General features: G+C 40.3%; 2 protein-coding genes and 1 long non-coding RNA gene across 15 annotated transcripts in view; 1 reads left to right on the top strand and 2 right to left on the bottom strand.

The window, feature by feature from the left end:
• CCDC73 (coiled-coil domain containing 73) overlaps positions 1–18,808 on the top strand; it is a 92,104-nt gene that overhangs the window by 3,780 nt on the left and 69,516 nt on the right. For 2 of the 11 annotated variants that reach the window (XM_072039223.1, XM_072039222.1), the window contains exon 1: positions 13,728–13,940. The exons of 3 other annotated variants lie outside the window; for them this stretch is intronic. The gene's annotated coding sequence lies outside the window, so the exon portion shown is untranslated. Of the gene's footprint in view, positions 1–2,337; positions 2,991–3,016; positions 6,017–8,286; positions 11,149–12,881; positions 13,003–13,480; positions 13,623–13,727; positions 13,941–18,808 lie in introns of those variants that run through there. 6 more of the 11 variants (XR_011809829.1, XR_011809830.1, XR_011809831.1 and 3 more) reach the window with 6 other exon arrangements.
• PRRG4 (proline rich and Gla domain 4) lies at positions 6,165–14,210 on the bottom strand. Of its 3 annotated transcripts, none has more exons than XM_005022035.6 (6): positions 13,892–14,210; positions 12,804–12,985; positions 9,919–10,082; positions 8,639–8,687; positions 8,123–8,258; positions 6,165–7,445 (listed from the first exon to the last, which is right to left on the bottom strand). In XM_005022035.6, exons 2-6 carry the CDS (start codon positions 12,910–12,912, stop codon positions 7,217–7,219), a joined length of 687 nt encoding a protein of 228 aa, XP_005022092.1. In that variant the 5' UTR covers positions 12,913–12,985; positions 13,892–14,210; the 3' UTR covers positions 6,165–7,216. The 3 variants fall into 3 exon arrangements, with proteins under 3 accessions (XP_005022092.1, XP_027314767.1, XP_038036447.1); XM_027458966.3 differs by lacking the exon at positions 13,892–14,210 and adding an exon at positions 13,407–13,545; XM_038180519.2 differs by lacking the exon at positions 13,892–14,210 and adding an exon at positions 13,074–13,280.
• LOC140002670 (uncharacterized) lies at positions 11,047–12,793 on the bottom strand. Its single transcript, XR_011809839.1, has 2 exons — positions 12,289–12,793; positions 11,047–11,249 (listed from the first exon to the last, which is right to left on the bottom strand). It is a non-coding gene; the product is annotated as an uncharacterized lncRNA (long non-coding RNA).

Raw genomic sequence — 18,808 nt, 5'->3', positions numbered from 1 at the left:
TCTTAATGAGTGGATTGAAGTGCATATATTAAGGTGTGTATTTAAAAGTCATACTAGACATGTTTATGATTCTAAATGTCGGTTGGAAATATTTGGATTCTTGCTTTTGTAAGGAACGCTTCCGCTTCAAAAGCAGCTACTAGCAAGTTTAGGGACTGACATTCAGTGGGCTTTAACACATCCAGGACTGTAGTTCATAAATGTTGAGTGCTTGTAGCCAGTGTTGATAGTACATGCACTTCTCTCTCAAACTGAAAATTTAACTTAATAGTCGTATTTTTGTGAAAAACAATCTAATGCTTTTTTTTTTAAATATATATATAAGTATATATATAAATTTTAAATTACAGTCCTGTAACACAATCTGTGCAGCATACCAGCCTGGGGCAGCGTAGGCACAGATTTCAGTACTTAAGGTGATACTTTAGTGGGGATTGTCTCCGTAATGTTCAAGGAGTGATCTTCAAAGCTGCAGCATGTGGTGCATCCCTGCTGGGACACCTATGGTGTCCCAGCAGGGATGGGATGCCTTAGGTGCTTGCTGACACCCAAAGGCATCCAAAGCCTTCCCTTCCCTTCCTCCTTCCCTGTTCCACCCTCCTGCTCCCAGTGAGGCACTCTGGTCACAAGGTAAACAGTAAATTTACTCCTCTGGCAAAAGAACATTTACTTTTTTTTTTTTTTTGCCAGGACATTTTCATGTTAATTCCACTTAGCTGAGTCAGCTTGTTTTGCTTCAAACAAGTGCTGGTTCAGGGCAAAGAGTAGTAGGTCGCAGCCAGAAGCAGGTGGGAAAGGAAGGAGATGACAAGCAAAAGCAGGAAACTTGCTTTTGATGATGAGATGTTGAGGTAGCTTGTGGCATATTCAGTGCAGAAATCTCTAGGAGTGCTTGAGGCGCTACCTCCACAGGCAGTAACGGGTTTCTCTGCTCATACTCTGGCTTGGCCAGAATCCAGCCAGCTCTTGCAGAACTGTGTTAGCTAATATAGCAGCCCCTCCGTGAAACTTCCTTTCTTTCTTTCTTTCCTTTTTCTAATTATAAATGTTATAAATTAAATAATGTTAATACTGAATGGGATGATTCTTCCTAGGGCCCGCAGTTGCTGCCTGTGCTTTTGGCATCCTTTTCACTGCAGGTACAGCAAACCTAGCTCTGCAAGGCTTTTCCAGTGTCTCTCTGTCCCCAGATGCCGCCTTCTTCCATAAAGGGCACGGCTTCTGTCCGTTGTCTTTCCATAACAGATCAGGCTTGGTTTTGGTCTTACCCAGGCTCTTCCCTCATGTTTAAGTGTGAGATAAAGAAATACAAAATTCTTGTATTAGGAATCTTCCAGTTAAACTATTGTTTCTGCAGCAAAATGCTTGGTATGCTTCAGGGCAGTGTTTGATGGGCTGCAAAGCACGGGAAAGAAGTAGAGTCAGATGGACCTGCTGACCAGCAGCTTCAGCACAGTGTGCAGCTAACTCTGCAAGTCAGAGCTTACAGCTTGGTGGGTGAAAGTGGACAAAAGGATCATACTTCGGTTCATAATAGTACTTTATTTTGGAACTATCACAGTGAATAGCTTGCTAACATACACAGACATCGTGGTGTTTAGCTTTCAGTGGCTAATGCTTCTTCCATTTGTCAGCAAAAGCTCTAGAAACACTTAGCAGTTAGCCTTATGCTGGGAGAAGGAATCTTCAAAATTGATTGAAAATAGCGCATCAGAGACCTGCAGACATTTTTTTTTTTTTTGAAAATTAATGTTTCAGAGAGAGAAATATTCAAATAATTTGAGTGTACATGACCGGATGAAGTTTTTAAAAGTGCAGGCCAAAGCAGAGCTGGGACTGATTATCTAACAAATTTTAAAAAGGGTGCAGAATAAAATTTCTCAGCTTCTTTCTTCCGTGCTGAACAAACCAGGAATTCAGTTAGAGAATGTGGATGTAGCACCTTTGTGTGGGCTGTGTGTAAGTAAAGATGCTGCCAGGCTGTGGTTATCTTCCATAAGCAGCACTGAGTATGCAGGTGTTATGCAGTAGTAACACAAGCCTTGGTCAGGCCTGTTATTAATCACCAACTGATTGTTGGGTGGTTTTTTTTGGTTGTGATTGTGGTTCTGACCAAAGCCGAAAATTGCAATTGCTTAACAGATAAGATTTTGCATTTAATTTGGCAGTTGGCCTCTTCAAACATCAAGCTAGATGCTAAGAAAGGTATAAATAGGGAAGAAAGTGCTGCCTTCCAAAGAACATGCTTTATCTTGGAGCCTCAGGGCAAGTGTTCTTTGCATTTCCTTACATAAGCTGAGTGCCTTTATTTGATAAAAAGCTTGGGTGTAATTACAGACAAATGAATCTCAGTCTTCAGGAGCAGAACAAATGTTGATCTACTAAATCGTGGCACTTCTGATGCTACAAGAGATGAGTGAGCTGACAGAAAGCACTCTGTACCAAAGAGGGGGAAGTCCCTGTTTCCTTCACCTTCGCAACCCTCCTCCTGATCATGCGGTTCCACACCTTCTGAGGCACCACCGCTCACACTTGAGCTGATTCAACTCACCTGCTCACCAGAAAGCTGACTACATTTTTGCTGGATGAGCACATTCAGCTGATTCATGAAGGGATCTAGTAAGCACCAGTACTGGTGTAAGGCAAGTGGGAGAAATATGCAGTGATAATGTAGGAAAACAACAGAACTTAAAGCTTTTGTTCTCAGATAAGCTCATGGTTTAACAAGCAGTATTTTATTTTAACGCTTACTGGATATTATCCTTTGTATTGCATCCAAGCTGGGTATTTAACATTTAATACTGGACATGTAATATTCAATACTTATTTAGTAGTTACTGATATTTAGGGAATTTAACTGAAGCTGCTTAAACAACTTCAGTGATCTTAAGTGTTTATCATTTCCTAAATGAAGCAAGTACTGCACCAGAACTTCCAAACCTGTTCTAAGGCCTTTTCAAAACTTGTGTTGAAATGTACCAATGTCAAGACTGAAGTATTTTTCTGATCCTTTCAGGTCTTTGGCTTAATCAGAATGAAGCACCTAAACCCCATCAGCTGTTTTCCAAGTCTCAGTTTAGGTGACTGGTTATAATATTCATTGGATTTTCAAATACAAGAGACTACTACTCTGAGGAATTTTAACCAGCTAGTTCAGCTCATCTTGTGTGGCAGGAGTGGGGTTCTGTGCAGGGAGATAAGGCTGATCCTACTCGCTCTTGTGGAAGTTGTCTGACCTGGTTGTGCTACGTTATCAGCTGTACCTAGCTGCCCTCAGCTGTCCTCTCTGCCTCTCTGCAGAAGTTTATTCTCACTGCGCAATGTGTGTCATCCCTTCAGAGTGAAGTCACCGTGACTGAACAAGGAAGTTCTGCTTCCTGCTTTGGTGTTGCACACCTGTTCTGATGCTCTGTCATGATCTTGCTCACTTAACTAATCCTTAGAAGATGGGAATTTTTCTGACACATCAGTGTGTTAAAGCTTCCCACCAAAGTGAAAGCCAAGGGAGATGGAAGGGTACACCGCCTTGTTCACTTGGCTTGTTTGTCTTGAGGGCTTTGTGTCCGGTGACTGCTGTTCACAGTTCAGAACCTTCCTTCGTATTTATATACATCAGATGCTGAAGTGAACTAGAACAGTGACGTAGGAAGCTTTTGTCCAGAGTAGAAATTAACAATGTTTATAAAAAAAAGGCTTCTTCCCCTTTGACAGTTGCTATATGCCATAAAGAAGTATGCTTGCTGTTAACAGCTTCACAAAAAGAAATTCTAAATGGTTTTATCTGTTTTTCTCTTTAGTAAAACAAACAAACAAAAAAACCTTAGGCTGAATTAGACTTTGTGTGTGTTTTTTTTTGTTTGTTTTTGTGTTTTTTTTTGCTATGATTAGCCTGTGCATGTGTTTTTTGGAAATTGTTTTGCAAGATAACAGACTAGCAGAGTTTTAAATGTCACTGCTTCTCTCTCACCAAAATGCCAGCACTTAACATCCAAGTTGCAATGAAAACATAACTAGTGACAACTGCATTCAAAAGGCCATCTTAGGTGGGTAGAAGGAGGGTTGAAATACAGTGAAGTCACAAGAACCATTTACACAGTTCAGGAATGACTAGAAACAGTCAGAAGTTACCACTAAATAAAGAGCAGCATTGGGGAAGGCGTGCTTCACATTTTTGAGAGGAAAATGTGAAAGTTCTTGACCATGAAAACTGTATAGTGGGAAGTTTCTATGTGACAAGAATAAATGAAAAGACATTTACAGTGTAGAAAGAGCAAGCTTAAAGTGTTTACAGATGGGTTTCAAACCTGGTGTTTCCTTCCTGTTCTTTACCACATGGAACAAGTGAGGATAGCAGCAATAAAACTTTTGTTGCAAGATGAGACTGTAAATAGAAAGGTTGCCTCTTTTTTTTTTTTTTTTTTTTTTTTTCCTGGCTTAAAGAAGGGAAAAAAAGGCTGCAAAGAAACCTGTAGTGTTGATCAAAGTAATCAAAAAGAATTGTTAATGACTTCCTATGGATAATTAACGCAGCTTATTCAGAGCTAGTAATGTAGGAAAGATGAAGGATCTTATTGTGCTTTCCAAATATACTTCTTGAGGGCAGATCAGACTCAAAAATCCTAGCTTATGTAAGTAGACATCATTAAGACAGTCGAATAACCTATAAATTAGGTTTGGGAACAGCATTGTGGTAAATAATGGGGTAGTGCATTATATTTTTTTTTTTTTTTACTACCTGAAGTAATAAGTTATTTCATTTTTGGCTCCAATCCCAGTGCAGTTGTAGTCAATATAAACCTTGCCATAGAATTCTGTAGGACCAAAATCAAACACTTGAAGAGTCACATTTTCCTAAACTGCAGAGGAGGTACGCTTCCATGTGGTCCTTTGTTTTTGTTCCTCCAGTTTTTTACACACACACACACACACACACGCATGCAAGTAATTCTTATAATAATATTCGTCAGAGGATTTGAGAAATGACATAGTAGGGTTTTCTGTGTCACTGAAGCAAAAAACAGATCAGGTGACTTTTTTCAGTTGACAGAATTGGAGACTGCTTCTCTGACTGTCAGGTATTTGCTCTAACTAACAGTCTATTCAGATTTCTAAAAGGTTGCATGCTGTAAACTGGTATGATGCTGAAAGGACAACACGAAGTAAGTTTTAAAAATGGGCCAAGGTGATAGCCAAGACCATCTAAGTACTGTGACATGTTTAAACCTGTTCTGTGAGAAACAGAATTAAAGTACTCTGTAACTTTTCTCAGGGTTTCATTTAGACACTTCTGGTTTTATCTGTCACAGTAGATGTCTGTTAATTTACTTAAAATCCACTGCCTTTCCTGCCAGCCCTTGAAAAGAAAAGTCCTGAAGGTCAGCTCTGATGATTTACATCTGTACACAAGCTGGATTAAACTTGCTCCTGCTTTGCTCCTCTAAAACTACCTCCTCCACTCACCTCAGAGTTCAAATAGAACTCAGAGTTCTATTTGCTCTTTTCTGTATTCTGATAGTAACTACATTTGCAAAGGAAATGGTGTGTCAAACATGGAAGTGTGGCAATACTTAATTCACAAAACAGCATGGTCTACCTGTTATTTATTTTTCCTGTACTACCCAGATGAGTAAGAACTTCTAAAACAAAACAAGATACAAGGTAAGTGTTTTGACAGAGTAGCCCATCTATGAAAGTAAAAGCAAAACAAAAAAACAAACAATCCCATTGACTACTTTGGAAACTTTTCCCTATCTAAGATGAGGTAAGTCTGTTATGTTTAATTTAATTTTAAACTTTGCTCCATATTTATAATGTACAGGATGTGTACATGTAACCACTTGTTTGTACATGTACGGGACGTGTACATGCAACCACTTGTTTGTTACATGTAACCACTATTTGAATGTCAGTCGCTGCATATTTTGAATACCCTCAGGGTCTAAACTGCAGATTCATTGACTAATTTTGAAGTGTTACATGCTATAGAAGTATATAAAAGGTGCAGTTTAACATCCATGCTATAAGTTCTTTTAGCAGTAAAGTTACTCATCCTAGGTGTGTTTTTTTTTCATTATATGAAGGTCAAGATTTTTGCTTGCATTGCATAGAATCACTTGCAAATGAGTTTTAGGAATAGCAGAAGAATCAAAGTTCAAGTGATTAAGTAGGTTTCAGTCCAATTTCTGTAGTTTATTTGTGATCTTGCCAGCTGCATACATCATTACGTAAACCAGTACAGAATCTGAACTTTTACAATCCCTGTGAAATCCCTCTCCTTGAAAGTGCTGCTGTCAGTCCCATTTAACTAGTATGTTTGTGTCCCTGGAAAAATCTAGAGAAAAGCCTGGAGTAGTTTGGCATATTATTCCACAAGAAGAATGTCTCTTCTTCCCCCATTTATATACTGAGACTGCAAGAGGAACATTATCCATGGAACCTGCGTACTTCCCAAACAAAGTATCCTAACCATAATTTTAACAAGGGACAAATCTCTAGCTCTGTGCTTAGCATCCCCCCCCAAAAAAAGACTGGTAGTACACTAAATACCATGTTGGAGTATCAAAAAACCTTTTGATTAAAGTATACTTTGTCTGAGTGGGTAACATGTCTTGCAGCTGATGGTTCCTCTTCATCCAAAATAATCACAAAAATGCATAAAATTAAGTAGTATTAACCAGCAATGTCTAAAACAAGCCAATGTATTCCAGAAGCAGTAACATATTTAAATTTGATCAACTCATAAAGTAATTTTCAAACTCAAATCTATTACTAGAATGAATAGAAAATTACACAGCAGTGAAGTGAATACAACAAACAATAAAGTAGATTTCTTAGTGATTGAAAACATCAAGTCACAAAAATGGTTAGCGTCTATGAAACCAATTAAAATACTGTTCCTTCTAAAGAAACAAGATGAAACTATTAATGAAACATCAATAGTATGGTGGGATGGCTCAAAGTGCATGTGGAAGAGTGTAACAGTACAAGACTTAATCCCAATACATTCCCTCATCTTAGCGCAGTAACCTCATGCAAAGAATTGTCCTGCAGTCTTTGCAACAGATCACTTCTCCCAAATGGGATTTTCACTTTTTCCTAGTTATGCTAAAGATCTTTCACATTTTTGTAAACTGTCTTGCAATATGCAAGGTAGCGCACTTTAAAAAAGTATGTTATGCTTCAGTAATACCCCCTCTCTCCAGAAGGAGGGTTGTAGCTAAGGGGCAGGGAGCGACATGGACTTTCTGAACACCCGTGCCCCTTTTGGGGGCCCTGGGTAAGGAGGCGGTGGTATCTCATGCTGTCCACCTGAAGTAATTGCTTGCTCATAAGTTGGTAGTCCTGAATCATCAGTTCTGAGAGGAACTGGATTTAAAGAAAACTCTTCATGCCTTCTGAAGATGCTGGTAGAGTTACGTCTTCTACTTCTTGCATAATCCAAGTGCCTAAACAAAGTTAACAGCATTTTAAGTAGCAGCTTCTGTTTTAATAAATGGAAGACAGAATATAAAGTCTTTGTTGTGAAACAATAATAAAAAACCTGCCCTTGCCGTTAACAATCATAAACAACAGAATCCAAATACTCTCCTCAGACCACAGGGTAAGAATAGTTCACTAATGGGAAATGCGTAGGGAAGAGAACAGACTCCTCTTCTATTGAAGTTTAGGATGAAGCAGGGCTGGAGAATCGATAGAGAAGCATTTCCTCCTATCTACCTCCTTCCACATCTGAAGCAGGTTAAATGCCATGAAGTGCACTCTACTTTTGAGAGCAAAATAGAGCACACTTACACTTTCTAGTGCAGGCCCCAACCTATTAAATTGATTCTGTTTTTAAGCAAGGGTATTTTGGACCCAAGAAGACACACAAACACAAAAACAGAATTTGTGTCAGCTGTGGAAGTGCTGTTTGTTACTAATTAACTTCAGCGAAACTACTTACTGCTAGTCCTCACCTAACTTTGCTTCCAGGAAACTGAGAACTAGAGCTCCTGTTGGCTTATCTGAGAACACAATTAGACCAACCAGTGCAACCAGTGGTGGTTTTTAAATTCCACTGTAAGAGGCCAAGGTGGATTTTTTACTTTTTTTTTTTCCCCCTCTAAGCAGTGAAGTTCCTTACCCTGGTGGTTGCCTTGATTTGCATCTGCTTTTGCAGCAGTAGAAGATAAGCAGTCCGATTATGACTAACATTACTCCAGCAGCAACTAGACTGATGAGAAGTCCTGTGACGTTAATCTTTTGTAGTGTTTCATCACCTGGAAATAAAATATTGGTTATTTTCAGACAGGGTTTTTTCCATCTACATACTCTACAGTGTGCACTATGAAATACCAATTCTGCTGTGCTATAAAGCTGTTCCTTTCCACAAATGTCTGGCGTGCTCTGACAAGCCATAGTATCAGTACAACACAGTTCACATTCAGCTTAAAGCAGAGGTGAGTATATGTTCCCTTTTCTGTATGTGAAGCTTCTGAGATGTCTCTCCTCCAATGCCTTCCAAATACTTCTTCACATACTTGTGACCCTGATCAAATTGTAGATCTGCTAACTGGTGTATTTTTAAGGAGGTACTGTTATAACAAATACAAGACATTGCAATAAGAGGAAAGAAGAAAAGAATAAAAAGATGATTTACCTGTTTTTATTTTAGGGCCTTTAATTGAATAGTCTTTCCAAAAATCCATCTATAAAAATACAAAGGATCAGATTTATAAAAGATCCATAATTGGCAACCTTGAGCATTTTATAAAATATGGTACTGTAGGCAGAATTTAACAATGGCATAAACAGAAGCAACTCTTGATGAGGGATTTGTACTTGCTTATCCCATCATATTTATGTCATACATTCAAATTTGCATAAAAATTACCATTTCACAAAGAATAAAATGCCAGTTGGTGAAATACTGAACTGCATTTAGCTGTCTGTTACATCATAGAGACATTGCTGCCTGCAGAAGTTAGCAAATATTGTGATACTAAAAATGGTGACAGTTAACCTTTGTAATCCCTACATAGGAGTATCAATGAGGCAAAGTCAAGTTCTTAAGAATCAGACATTTTTATGAACAGAATTTGAATTCATATTAGCTAGGAAAAATAATAGGATTCTTTAAGAGAAAAACCTTCATGTTGCGTAACTGCAGTGCGCTGAATGTGTTTAGCCATAATTTCTACTTTTGCTGTCTAGCAAAACTCCAGAAAGTGTCTGATTTAACATTTTCATCTTTTCCTTAAGGAAATGATAGCAATTGCAAACTAGCATTTCCACCTTCAGGTTAGGTGTTCCTTGCTCTTCAGGTTAGTGCAGAGCACATCTAGGATCGTGAAGAGATTAATGCTACATGCAGCAAGTATTCTATTATTATTCTATTAATTATTCCATTATTATGTTCTATTACTGGGCTGTAAAGTTTCTCATTTGTTTTGTCTAAATAATATTTTTTTCCAAGGTGCATATAGGTAGCAACTTAAAAATTATGCTACTCATACTCAGCAATAGCTGAGATGTAGATCTAGCTTGCACTTCTCTCTTATAAAACGCTTATTTCGCATTAAATAAGGATGAGATTAGCCAATTAATACGTAGAGCATTTGGAACACATTCTGTCCAGATGCTGAGAAGTTACTAAGATTCTGAAATGCATATAGATATAGCCACAAGTGGTACTTCTGAAGTTTCATTTCTGATTGATTGTGCAGAATTGGAGCCCTTATCTCAAGTCTTTAACGCAACAGTACATATGCAAGCACATTCACTGCATATCAAGAGCAATAATCGTATCTAATTTGGGCCTCTACTACTATAAAATAAGCAATCATCTTGTTTTAATTGCTGTAAAAAATAGTATTTAAATACAGTAATTGTATATTCAATAACCTCCTTCATTATATATCAATTTGTTTGAACAACTACCGTTTTATCAGGGTCTTCAAATACTTCTCTGGCTTCTTCATAACTGCACAACTCTTCAAAGCATTCTCTTTCCAGGTTATCCGGTGTGAATACTTCAAAATCAAATCTGTTGTTCAGAAGACGTCGTCCGATGAATAAATTGGCCTCCTTTGCTGATGTGAACACTAGTTTAAAAAAAAAAAGTGATTTAAGACAAGTTAGGAAGGCTGTTTTTAAAGAGTGTTTAATATCTTAAAGGGACTATGTTGAGTCAACTTTTTTCTGTAGAAGTTCTCTTCTTCTCAACTACATAGAGGAGAAAAAAACATCGAGCTCTCTTCCTAATATGTTGTCTTTGCTGCTAAATTTTCCAATTATGCAATATAAAATGGACATATTTTCCTCTCGTAAAGCATTTCAGCTATTTCTTATAATGGCCAAGAGAATTTGGTTCTCAAGACAGCAGTTGGCAGTTCAAGATTTAGTATTATCCCTTCTGGGATACGGGCATCAGTTTTTCACTGGAGCCTTTGAGAACAAAGCATAGTCAGAGAGTGCAGAAATCCAGTCTGATTGAAACCCAGCAAGATGCTGACCTACTGGAGGGGAAAGAAAAAATAAGTCATCTTCCAAAAGAATCTTCAAAATACATTTATCAAGATTCAGGTGTCTGTGAGTTCCAATGTTTGTTTATAGACTAGATTTTACATCATGGCCACAGAGTCCTACTCACAGGAATAGTTCTTTTCACAACCATGGCAGGAAGTTTTATGTAAAGATTGGCATATTACCCTGCTTATTTGTTTTGAAGTAGTCCATGATAGGAATATTACTGGCAGCAGGCATTTCTGAAGAAATTTAATTCTTTTCTTTTTTTGTGCTTATTACAAGCCCTATGAAGCCTCGTGGAGTAAGTTGTAAGGTAAGATTCCAGAAGTTAGTGAAATTGTAGAAGGCTTTGGAATACAGGAATGTGTTTTCTCACCAGGTATTTTTCATAGTCAAGTTTTAGCCTGTTCCTGCTATAGCTTCTTTTAAGAAATATCATCTTTATATGACAGAACTAGTTTTCTGGCTTGGCTTTCAGTGAAAGCCAAATCTGCGCTCTAAGAAATCCAGACTATTTTGTTTAGTAAGATGACTAGAGGATTATTTTTGCAACTGTAATTCAGAAACAGCATTGTTACATACCAAGGCAGACAGCTAAAAAAGGAGATGAGATTCAGAATAAAGTTATTCGGCTACAAATTAGCTCTGTGTTCTTGTTTGGCTGGATTATCACATCATTCTGGAATTTTTATCCTAATAGTGGCTATTAGATCTGGCAATGGTATCTCAAAATATTTTGCTCTCTAGAAAGGGAAAAGAATTACACAGAAATAAATATTATCGATATCTTGGTTCATTGCAAATCACATAGGAGTAACTTAATACGTCTGAAACAGATCTTTGGTTTTGTTCAGTAGTATTTCATACCTTTCTTTGCAAGTGCTATTAACTATATTTCTGAATTAACTTAGATAATTGCTGCATTTTAATGAATGAAGTGCACAATGAGGCTGCCTGGAGAATACAGCAGAACCTACGACCCCTTCTTCCCAGTGATACAAGCTCCTTTTCGCTCTCAGAGCCTTCATCCATTTACCTGTGCCTTCTGTTACTTTATAGGACATAGTCAATGTGTACCTGTCTCCACCTCCAAATTACATATGATCCCATGATTCAGATAGTATTTGAAGAATGAAACATGAACTTGAATTCTCTGCTATACGTGACGGAACTGCAGTTCTTGAGCCATAGCACGACAAGATGGTAAATCCCATTTTAGCATGCCTAACATTTAATTAAAAATGCATCCATGCGATGTGCTGAATAAAGTCACTCTAGTGGTAAAAGAGGCTCAGAAAATGCTGAAGAGGTAACCTCACAAGGCAGGTACCCCATACTCTTGGCAATTGTTCTAATTGCTAAATTATCGGATAAAAGAGATGGGCCTCCCACTTTCCAACTTTGTCTTAAAAAATGAGAGAACCAAGTCTATTGCCAGAAGAGGGTTCTGTGCTGTGAACTTGGAGGGTAGAAGCAGTCTGGCAGCTCTGTGTTTTGCCCCAGAGCAATATGGATTTTAATGAATAACCTGTATTCAGCATTCTTCTGCTAGCTATGTTTTCTGATCAACCTACTGCCCTGAAGGAGTTCCTGCTCAATGCGATGGCTTTTGCAAATCTGGGTTAAGTTTTCTGCACTCCTTATTCACTGAGGAGACGGGGCAGCTATCTTAAAAATTCCTTTATGAAGCCCTGACACTTAAACGTTAAGCATCAGGGCTTAACTATGATGGCTCAGCATCACAGTGATTGAGTCCTTCTTGAAGACTAAATTTGTTTTTACCTCCTTTCCACCTCCCTCCTTCCAAAGTAGGGAACTGCAATATCAGCACTATATTTCAAGGTGTTGTAAGGGATCTGGCACTGAGGAAAAAAAAAAGTCTCAAACACCAAGCAAATAAACACTTTAAATGAATTCTGGATATACAAAACTGTGATGTAACGTGCTCAGATAGTATCAAAGCAATACCGTCTTAATACAGATTTCAAACTTTGCAAATTTTGACATTTCTCTGTTCATATCACTGACAATAATCCAAAGACTTAGAAAAAGCTCGGCTGTCCCAAGCTTCGCTTACTGGTGAATCTGATACACATATATTACTGACACCCAAATTATCACACGTTTCAGCAAAAGGGATTCAAGCACACTAAAAATAAGAATAAAACTGTAAAGTGTGTTTATGAAGCGGGAAGGCATTTGCACGCAGAAGAAGAAAGTAGTTTAGAAGTTAGTAGAAGAAAACCTAGGTACAGTTTGACTTCAGGAAGACCAAAATTGTGGTAAAAGTCAGTTACCATCCTCGGATTCCGGGTGCTTCGGGTCATTTAGTTCCTCAGCGCAGTGCGGCACCGCAGACACCACCACAGCCTGGAGTTGGCACAGCAGGGCCAAGGCCACCAACATGTCCGGGCTCTGTCAGGCAGAAACTCAGGAACACGACGGCGCAATCGCTCCTCCGAGGTGTCGACGCTGAACCCTGCGTGAATCCCAGAGGTGAAGTCACCCAGCACAAGCACCTACACGCCGCTCGGGCTAATGGTGCCCTGGCAGAGATAAAAACCGACCCACAAACAGGTCCTGCGTGTCTCCGCGCCTTCCCTGGCACCACACCCGCACGGGGCGCCGAGCCCCGCTCCCCTCCGGGGGACCCCACAGAGCGCCACACGGGCTCGGCGGCCACCTTCACAAGAAAACCCCCTCAGGGAGCTCCCCGAAAGGTCCGCGGGCTCTCTAATCGAGAGAAGGCAGCTCCCCGGTGTCACCACAGCACCCGCTCTGCCCGCAGCGAGCCCCAGCAGCCCGCGCTCCCCTCCCTGAGGCGGCCGCCGCAGCCGAGCCCCCCGCCGGCCGCCCGCGCTCAGCCCCTGCTCTTCCCCGGGCCCTGCCGCCTCCCCTACCTGCCCTGCCGAGCTCCGGCCCGGACGGTGTCTGCCGGGGGGCCGCCGCCTCGTACTGATCGCTTCCTGGAAAGGGAGCGGCCGAGGGGCAGGGCCGCACCTCAGCCGGCAGCAGGGCGGGCAGGGAACGCCCTGAGGGAAGCGGCGCGGGGCGGCCGTGCCCCGCCGGGGGCTCCGGCTGTCCCCTCAGCTGCCCCGACCCCCCGTGAGGACAAGGTACGAGCAACTCCGGCACCGCTCCTGGTTAGTCATTGACCCGGAGAAATCCCGTCGTCGCTTCTTGGAAGGCTTCTCGTCGTTGTTAAACAGGGCTGAGGAGAAGTTCTCCCTGCTGGGTCGATGAAAGTGTTGAAAACCGCGTTTGGTCCTCGCTGCCCCGAAATAAAACTCGTGGGTAGCAGCTGAGGGCAAGCTGTGAGGAGAGAAGGGTGCCTGGGTGCCAGTGCACCCCAACACTTGTTGCTCAGCCCCCAGCATCTACTTACCAAACAGCACTCTACAGCATTTTCCTCTTCGCCAGGTCTTTCTCACCAGGTACGGCAAAAAAAACAGCTTACATTTTCTGCCTGCCCCCTCAGCCTCCCTTCTTTTCCCCTCACACTTGTACAGCTAACTCCTCTCCGCCAGCGAGGCGGACACATTGCTCCCCATGGGGGTCTCCAGCGCTTTGTAGCACTTAGCAAGGACAAGGAGCGGTGCTTGGAAAGACACACAGGGTAAGGGGAGAAGGCAGCTAAGAAAATGTTCTGGTACTACTGTACGAGGCAACTACGTTCAGTCCTAAATCACACACCAAAGTAACTTTTGGGCTATGGGATTGGAACAATTTTGCCAGCAGGAAATTCAAGGACTGAGCATGATTTGTGCTAGAGCTTTTCCTGTAGTCACTGGATTGCGCTATTTATTTGAGTGCTGGAGTGGTTTGTGTACACAGGAGCAGGGGGGAGTACACAAAGGGCATGGGATAATGCTGCTGGAAGTGATCGGATACTTGTGGGAGAAAAACAGAAACTTGTAATGTGTGGGATAAGGAAAACAGTTTGGAGGAATGATGACTGTGGCTAAATATTTACTTAGTGACATCAACATTGCAGTTAAGAGATACTTGATGAGTGTGTAACTTAAGCTGGTTGCTCTAATGCTTTTTAGCTGCTGGGGATCTCAATAGAAAGCTCCGCAGTACAATTATCTATTTACTTCCAATGCAACTGAGGTCTAAGAAGAACTGCATTGTACCAGGAAAGAAAAGGTTGTTTATTGTCCAGGTAACGCTAAGAGGGAAGCTGAGGCTACCTGGTGGCTACCTGTTGGAAAACAGGAGAAATGCCCAGTACTTTATAAAGGACTTTGTGGCCTCCTCCTGTGTGTTGCTGCTCAGCTCTCAGCCCAAGCTCCTGCGTGAGGGTCTCTGTGAGCCTGCCAACCAGCAAAATACCCATGGACGGCTGCAGCACAGGGACATGAATGCACAACAGCTCCGTGGTGTGTTTCAGTGTAAGTAAAATATGCTGCACGCCTCCCAAGAAGAGTGTGACATCAATCTAAGCTGTTTCTGCATTTGTTAATTACTTAGCTGCAAATGAGTAGCAGTGTATCTGCTTCAGTATAGCCAAGTATAATAGGCTTGACTGGTCTCTGTTTGGAGTATTTTGGGCCAGGAATGCATCTAGCCCCTTGCTAGCTGTGTCCCATTCAGACTGTGCTATCAAGGATGTTTTTTGGTTGTTTAGCATAGTCAGGAAAAGTGACACCCTTTTTCTCACTCCAGTATGCAAATACAGCCTACCATAAGTTCTCAAACGTTAAATTCCTTGTAGCTGTTGTCCAGTTTCTCACGTGGTGTTTATCAATTGTTTGTATTGTGATATGCTGTGGGTGGAACTTTTAAACAGAAGTGAAATGATTGTATAATTGAATGACCCCCTCTTGTGGACTCTGGAAGTGTGTGCATCTGTTTGGTTCTTCGTGCTGCCTTATTTTATTTCCTGCATCGCGTGCTGGACGTGGTCTGTTACACAAAATTGTGTTTGAAGTTCCCGTGTTTGCACCTGGGCAGAAATTCAGTTAACTCTAGCTTGATTTAGAAGTGATGCCTTCTTACTCAAGCTAATCTGAAATAACTTAGATTTTAATCATTGTTTTAGTGCAGCTAACGTCAAGGGGTTTCTTAAACCACTGCATTCAGTAATAAGTGTCTCCACAATTGACTGAAGTGTATCAGAGTGCTGGGGAACTGTTCCACACAGGGTGTGCTGTAGGGAAGGATTATGTCAGACCAACTCATATTTGGAAAAGACAAATACTTTCTCAGGTACCACCTGCTGTCCCTTCTGCCTTTCTATAGAAGTGTAATTTTTTTCCCCCTGGCTAAGTTGGTTGGTCTTATAAAAGGCATAAAGAACAATATCCTGTTGAGTGACAAACTTGTCTCTGTTAAATCTGTATTTCAAATCAAGATTACCATTTTAATGATGCTAGCTAGAATAGAATTTTAAGTACATTTTAAATATGCTTAAATTTCTGCTATGCATGCCACTTAGTTATTAGTTAAGAATATTGTTTCATCCCCAGAAGATATGATGAATGAAGGCTTTAAGTGTTGGTCATGAGGCTCCTTGGAATTAAAAGTTTGAATTTAGCTCATAAAACTGGTCTCTACTGGTGTTATTGCTTGCTCCTTTCATAGGAGAGTTAGTCACTTTTTTATCTTAAAAAAAAAAATAATAAATTACCTACATCTTCTATGGCAGTTTAAGAGAAAAACAAACAAAATGTGAGAACTTAGTAGTTCTTGTTATTAAGAAAAAACAAACAAACAAAAACAACAAGATCTTAAGGACAGGTTCATAGGTTAATGTTAATTGTTAAGTTTCCAAATAAGGCAGAACTTTTCCTAAAGACTTTTTTTTTATTTTAAAGAAAAAGAAAAAGCCTGCACCTACTTGAACATTTAGTTAATAAAACTAAACTGTTAACCAGTATTTCTGAGCAATAAGTTAACGCTTGTAATAGCACATAAATGACAAAAGTAGTCATACATCCAATTAGCAAGTTAATATTTGTTGATTTTAGTATTATATATTATTACATGGATTGTTAATAATTGCTTTATATTTGCTTTGTTTATACAAATGTTTGCAAACATTTATGGGAAAGTTACACAAATAAAATGCTTACAGAGGGTCAATAAAAGCCTTGCAGGACTGAAAATCACCTGCTTGTAATATGTATTTACGTACATAGTACAGCTGTAGGTAAACACCTGAGGGGAGGACTCAAAAAGAAAAAGGATGGAGCCTCTTTGGTGGTGCCCAGTCACCAGGTGAGATGAATTGGCACAAAGGAGCTTTCCCCTCAGTGTAAGGAAACACTTTTTTTTTTGTTGTTCCTTTTTTTTTGTGTGGTTGACTGAGTGCTTGCACAGGTTGCCCAGATAAGTTTCTACTCATCCTTGGAGATCTTCACCAGCTGTGTGGCTGTGGCCCTGCTTGGGCAGGGGCTTGGCTAGGATAACCCCCAGAGGGCCCTCCCAGCCTCAGTACACCTGTGACAGTAGAGCAAAAGCCCTGATGTTTCAGTCTCACCTCCTAAATTGCTCAAGTTTGGGACTATTAGTTAGCTCCGTAACTACTCCTGTAGCATTACATCTCCTGTGAGGTATTCTCTGACCAGCTGATGCCCTGTATTCATGTTACTTCCTTTTCTTTTCTTTTTCACGTTTCACTTCAGACTGAAACTGAGCTGTCAGGTCACTTGTAAGTGAAGTGCTGCAACACCAGGTGGACAGCTTTGGTTTCGTCTTGATCTTGTTCAGCTGGAGCAGCAGTCACAGCAATGTGGGCTTCTGATGTGCGTAAATGCAATGAAGCTGATGTTTGCTATGCCTGGCATTTATTGTGGTAGCTGTGGAGTTGTTTGGTAAGCTTTTCATTTGTTGTTGTGATACAGTCAGTTTCGATTTGACTGATCCACTAGAAATTTTTGTGTTTGTGGGTTTTATGAGGTGGGAGGGCTGCTTTAGGGTGAGAAAGGGATTTTAAGGGATTTTCTTTCGGGACATAATCATAAAAATTCAACTTATTTCCACTGGTGAGTAGCAGTCAGTGTAGGTGAGATAATTATTTTAGGTGCAAGCAGACTTAATGGTTGTTAGAGTTGATACACAGACTACAAACTTGTTTGTAGAGTTTTTCATTAATTTTGATTTTGTAGACAGTGGTGTTGATCTACCTATATATTTTTTTCTGCACATGGTAACATGCCATTTTTTTTATGTCAGTTATGCTTTCTAGAAAATGGGCTGGGATACTACATAAAAGATACAGATAAAGAAAAAAGTGAATTTAATTGAATTGGAGGAAGCAGTTGGTGAGAATTCTGAGGTTTTTAACCTGAGTGAGAGAGCGATGTCTGTGTCGGACAGCCTGCACGGGTCTGACAATGCAGGTAGTCTTTGCAATGGTCTAAAAGCAGGTTCTAAAAAATAAATAAAATTCATATAATAGACTGAAGGAAAGCTTTTTTTTTTGTTTTGCTTTTTTTTTTTTTTTTATGTTAAGGTCAATGATTACAAGCTGCCTTAACTATTTTCCAATCTAAGGAAATATGTGGTGAACTTAGGTAGGCACTCCCTCTTCTCAGAGAGGTTAAATGAAGAAAACAGGTATAACATCTTATGGCTATTTTTGTTTTGTGGCCCCCAAAACACCAGTTTTCATTTCTGACAGAATAGTTGTGACTACATCCCAGATGTGCGTACAACTCCTGGTGCTTTACAACAAGCCAGGCTATTTCGCAAAGGATGCTAAACTCTTTAATGCTTGACTAATGACCCTTCTCAGAGTCATAATCTAGTTTATCCTACACAGGCAACCACGTAGTTATTTGACTAACGCTGTAGCTCAGGAAGAACACCAGCGATGAACGATTTGGCTTCGGGAGAAACTGCTGGATAGATGACATGGTAGATCCCGTAGATCATTGTGATGGCTCATGAAGACAGGTGGTATGCTGCGGGACTGCTGTGGCACCTCCAACTGTGCTGCCATTCTTTTCTTTAAGCAAGGAAGTTCATATGATAAGAAGGAAACAGATGTCTTTGGGCTGGAAGTCTGGGCATTGGCCTTGTGTTCTAACTATTCATGGCTTTTGTGCACTGCCATTCTCATCTGACTTATAGGTGGGTGTGTGCTAAGTAAGCATGGTCTTACGTTGCCCCATTCATCCCAAGTTTGTTACCTATGGGACAAAGTTACTGAGTCCTGGCTCAAGACCAAGAGTTTGAGGATACTTCCTATAAAAAACTTTTTTTTTTTCTCCTCAGTTTGAGGTTGTGTGTTGGATTATTAAATGTCTTCTGAAGTTTCCTTGATCTCAGGCAGCATGCTGTTTTTTGTTTGCGT

This window comes from Anas platyrhynchos, chromosome 5 (assembly GCF_047663525.1).
Source record: "Anas platyrhynchos isolate ZD024472 breed Pekin duck chromosome 5, IASCAAS_PekinDuck_T2T, whole genome shotgun sequence".
Taxonomy (NCBI): Eukaryota; Metazoa; Chordata; class Aves; order Anseriformes; family Anatidae; genus Anas; species Anas platyrhynchos.
This window is presented reverse-complemented; position numbering and strand designations above follow the sequence as displayed.

Excerpts from the sequence above, each read along its gene's own strand:
- PRRG4 (XM_005022035.6), bottom strand. The coding sequence starts at position 12,912 with ATGTTGGTGGCCTTGGCCCTGCTGTGCCAACTCCAGGCTGTGGTGGTG. Across the intron at positions 10,083-12,803 it reads GCACCCGGAATCCGAGGATG|TGTTCACATCAGCAAAGGAG; the intron begins GTAACTGACTTT and ends TTTTTAAACTAG. Across the intron at positions 7,446-8,122 it reads AAATCAAGGCAACCACCAGG|GCACTTGGATTATGCAAGAA; the intron begins GTAAGGAACTTC and ends AACTTTGTTTAG.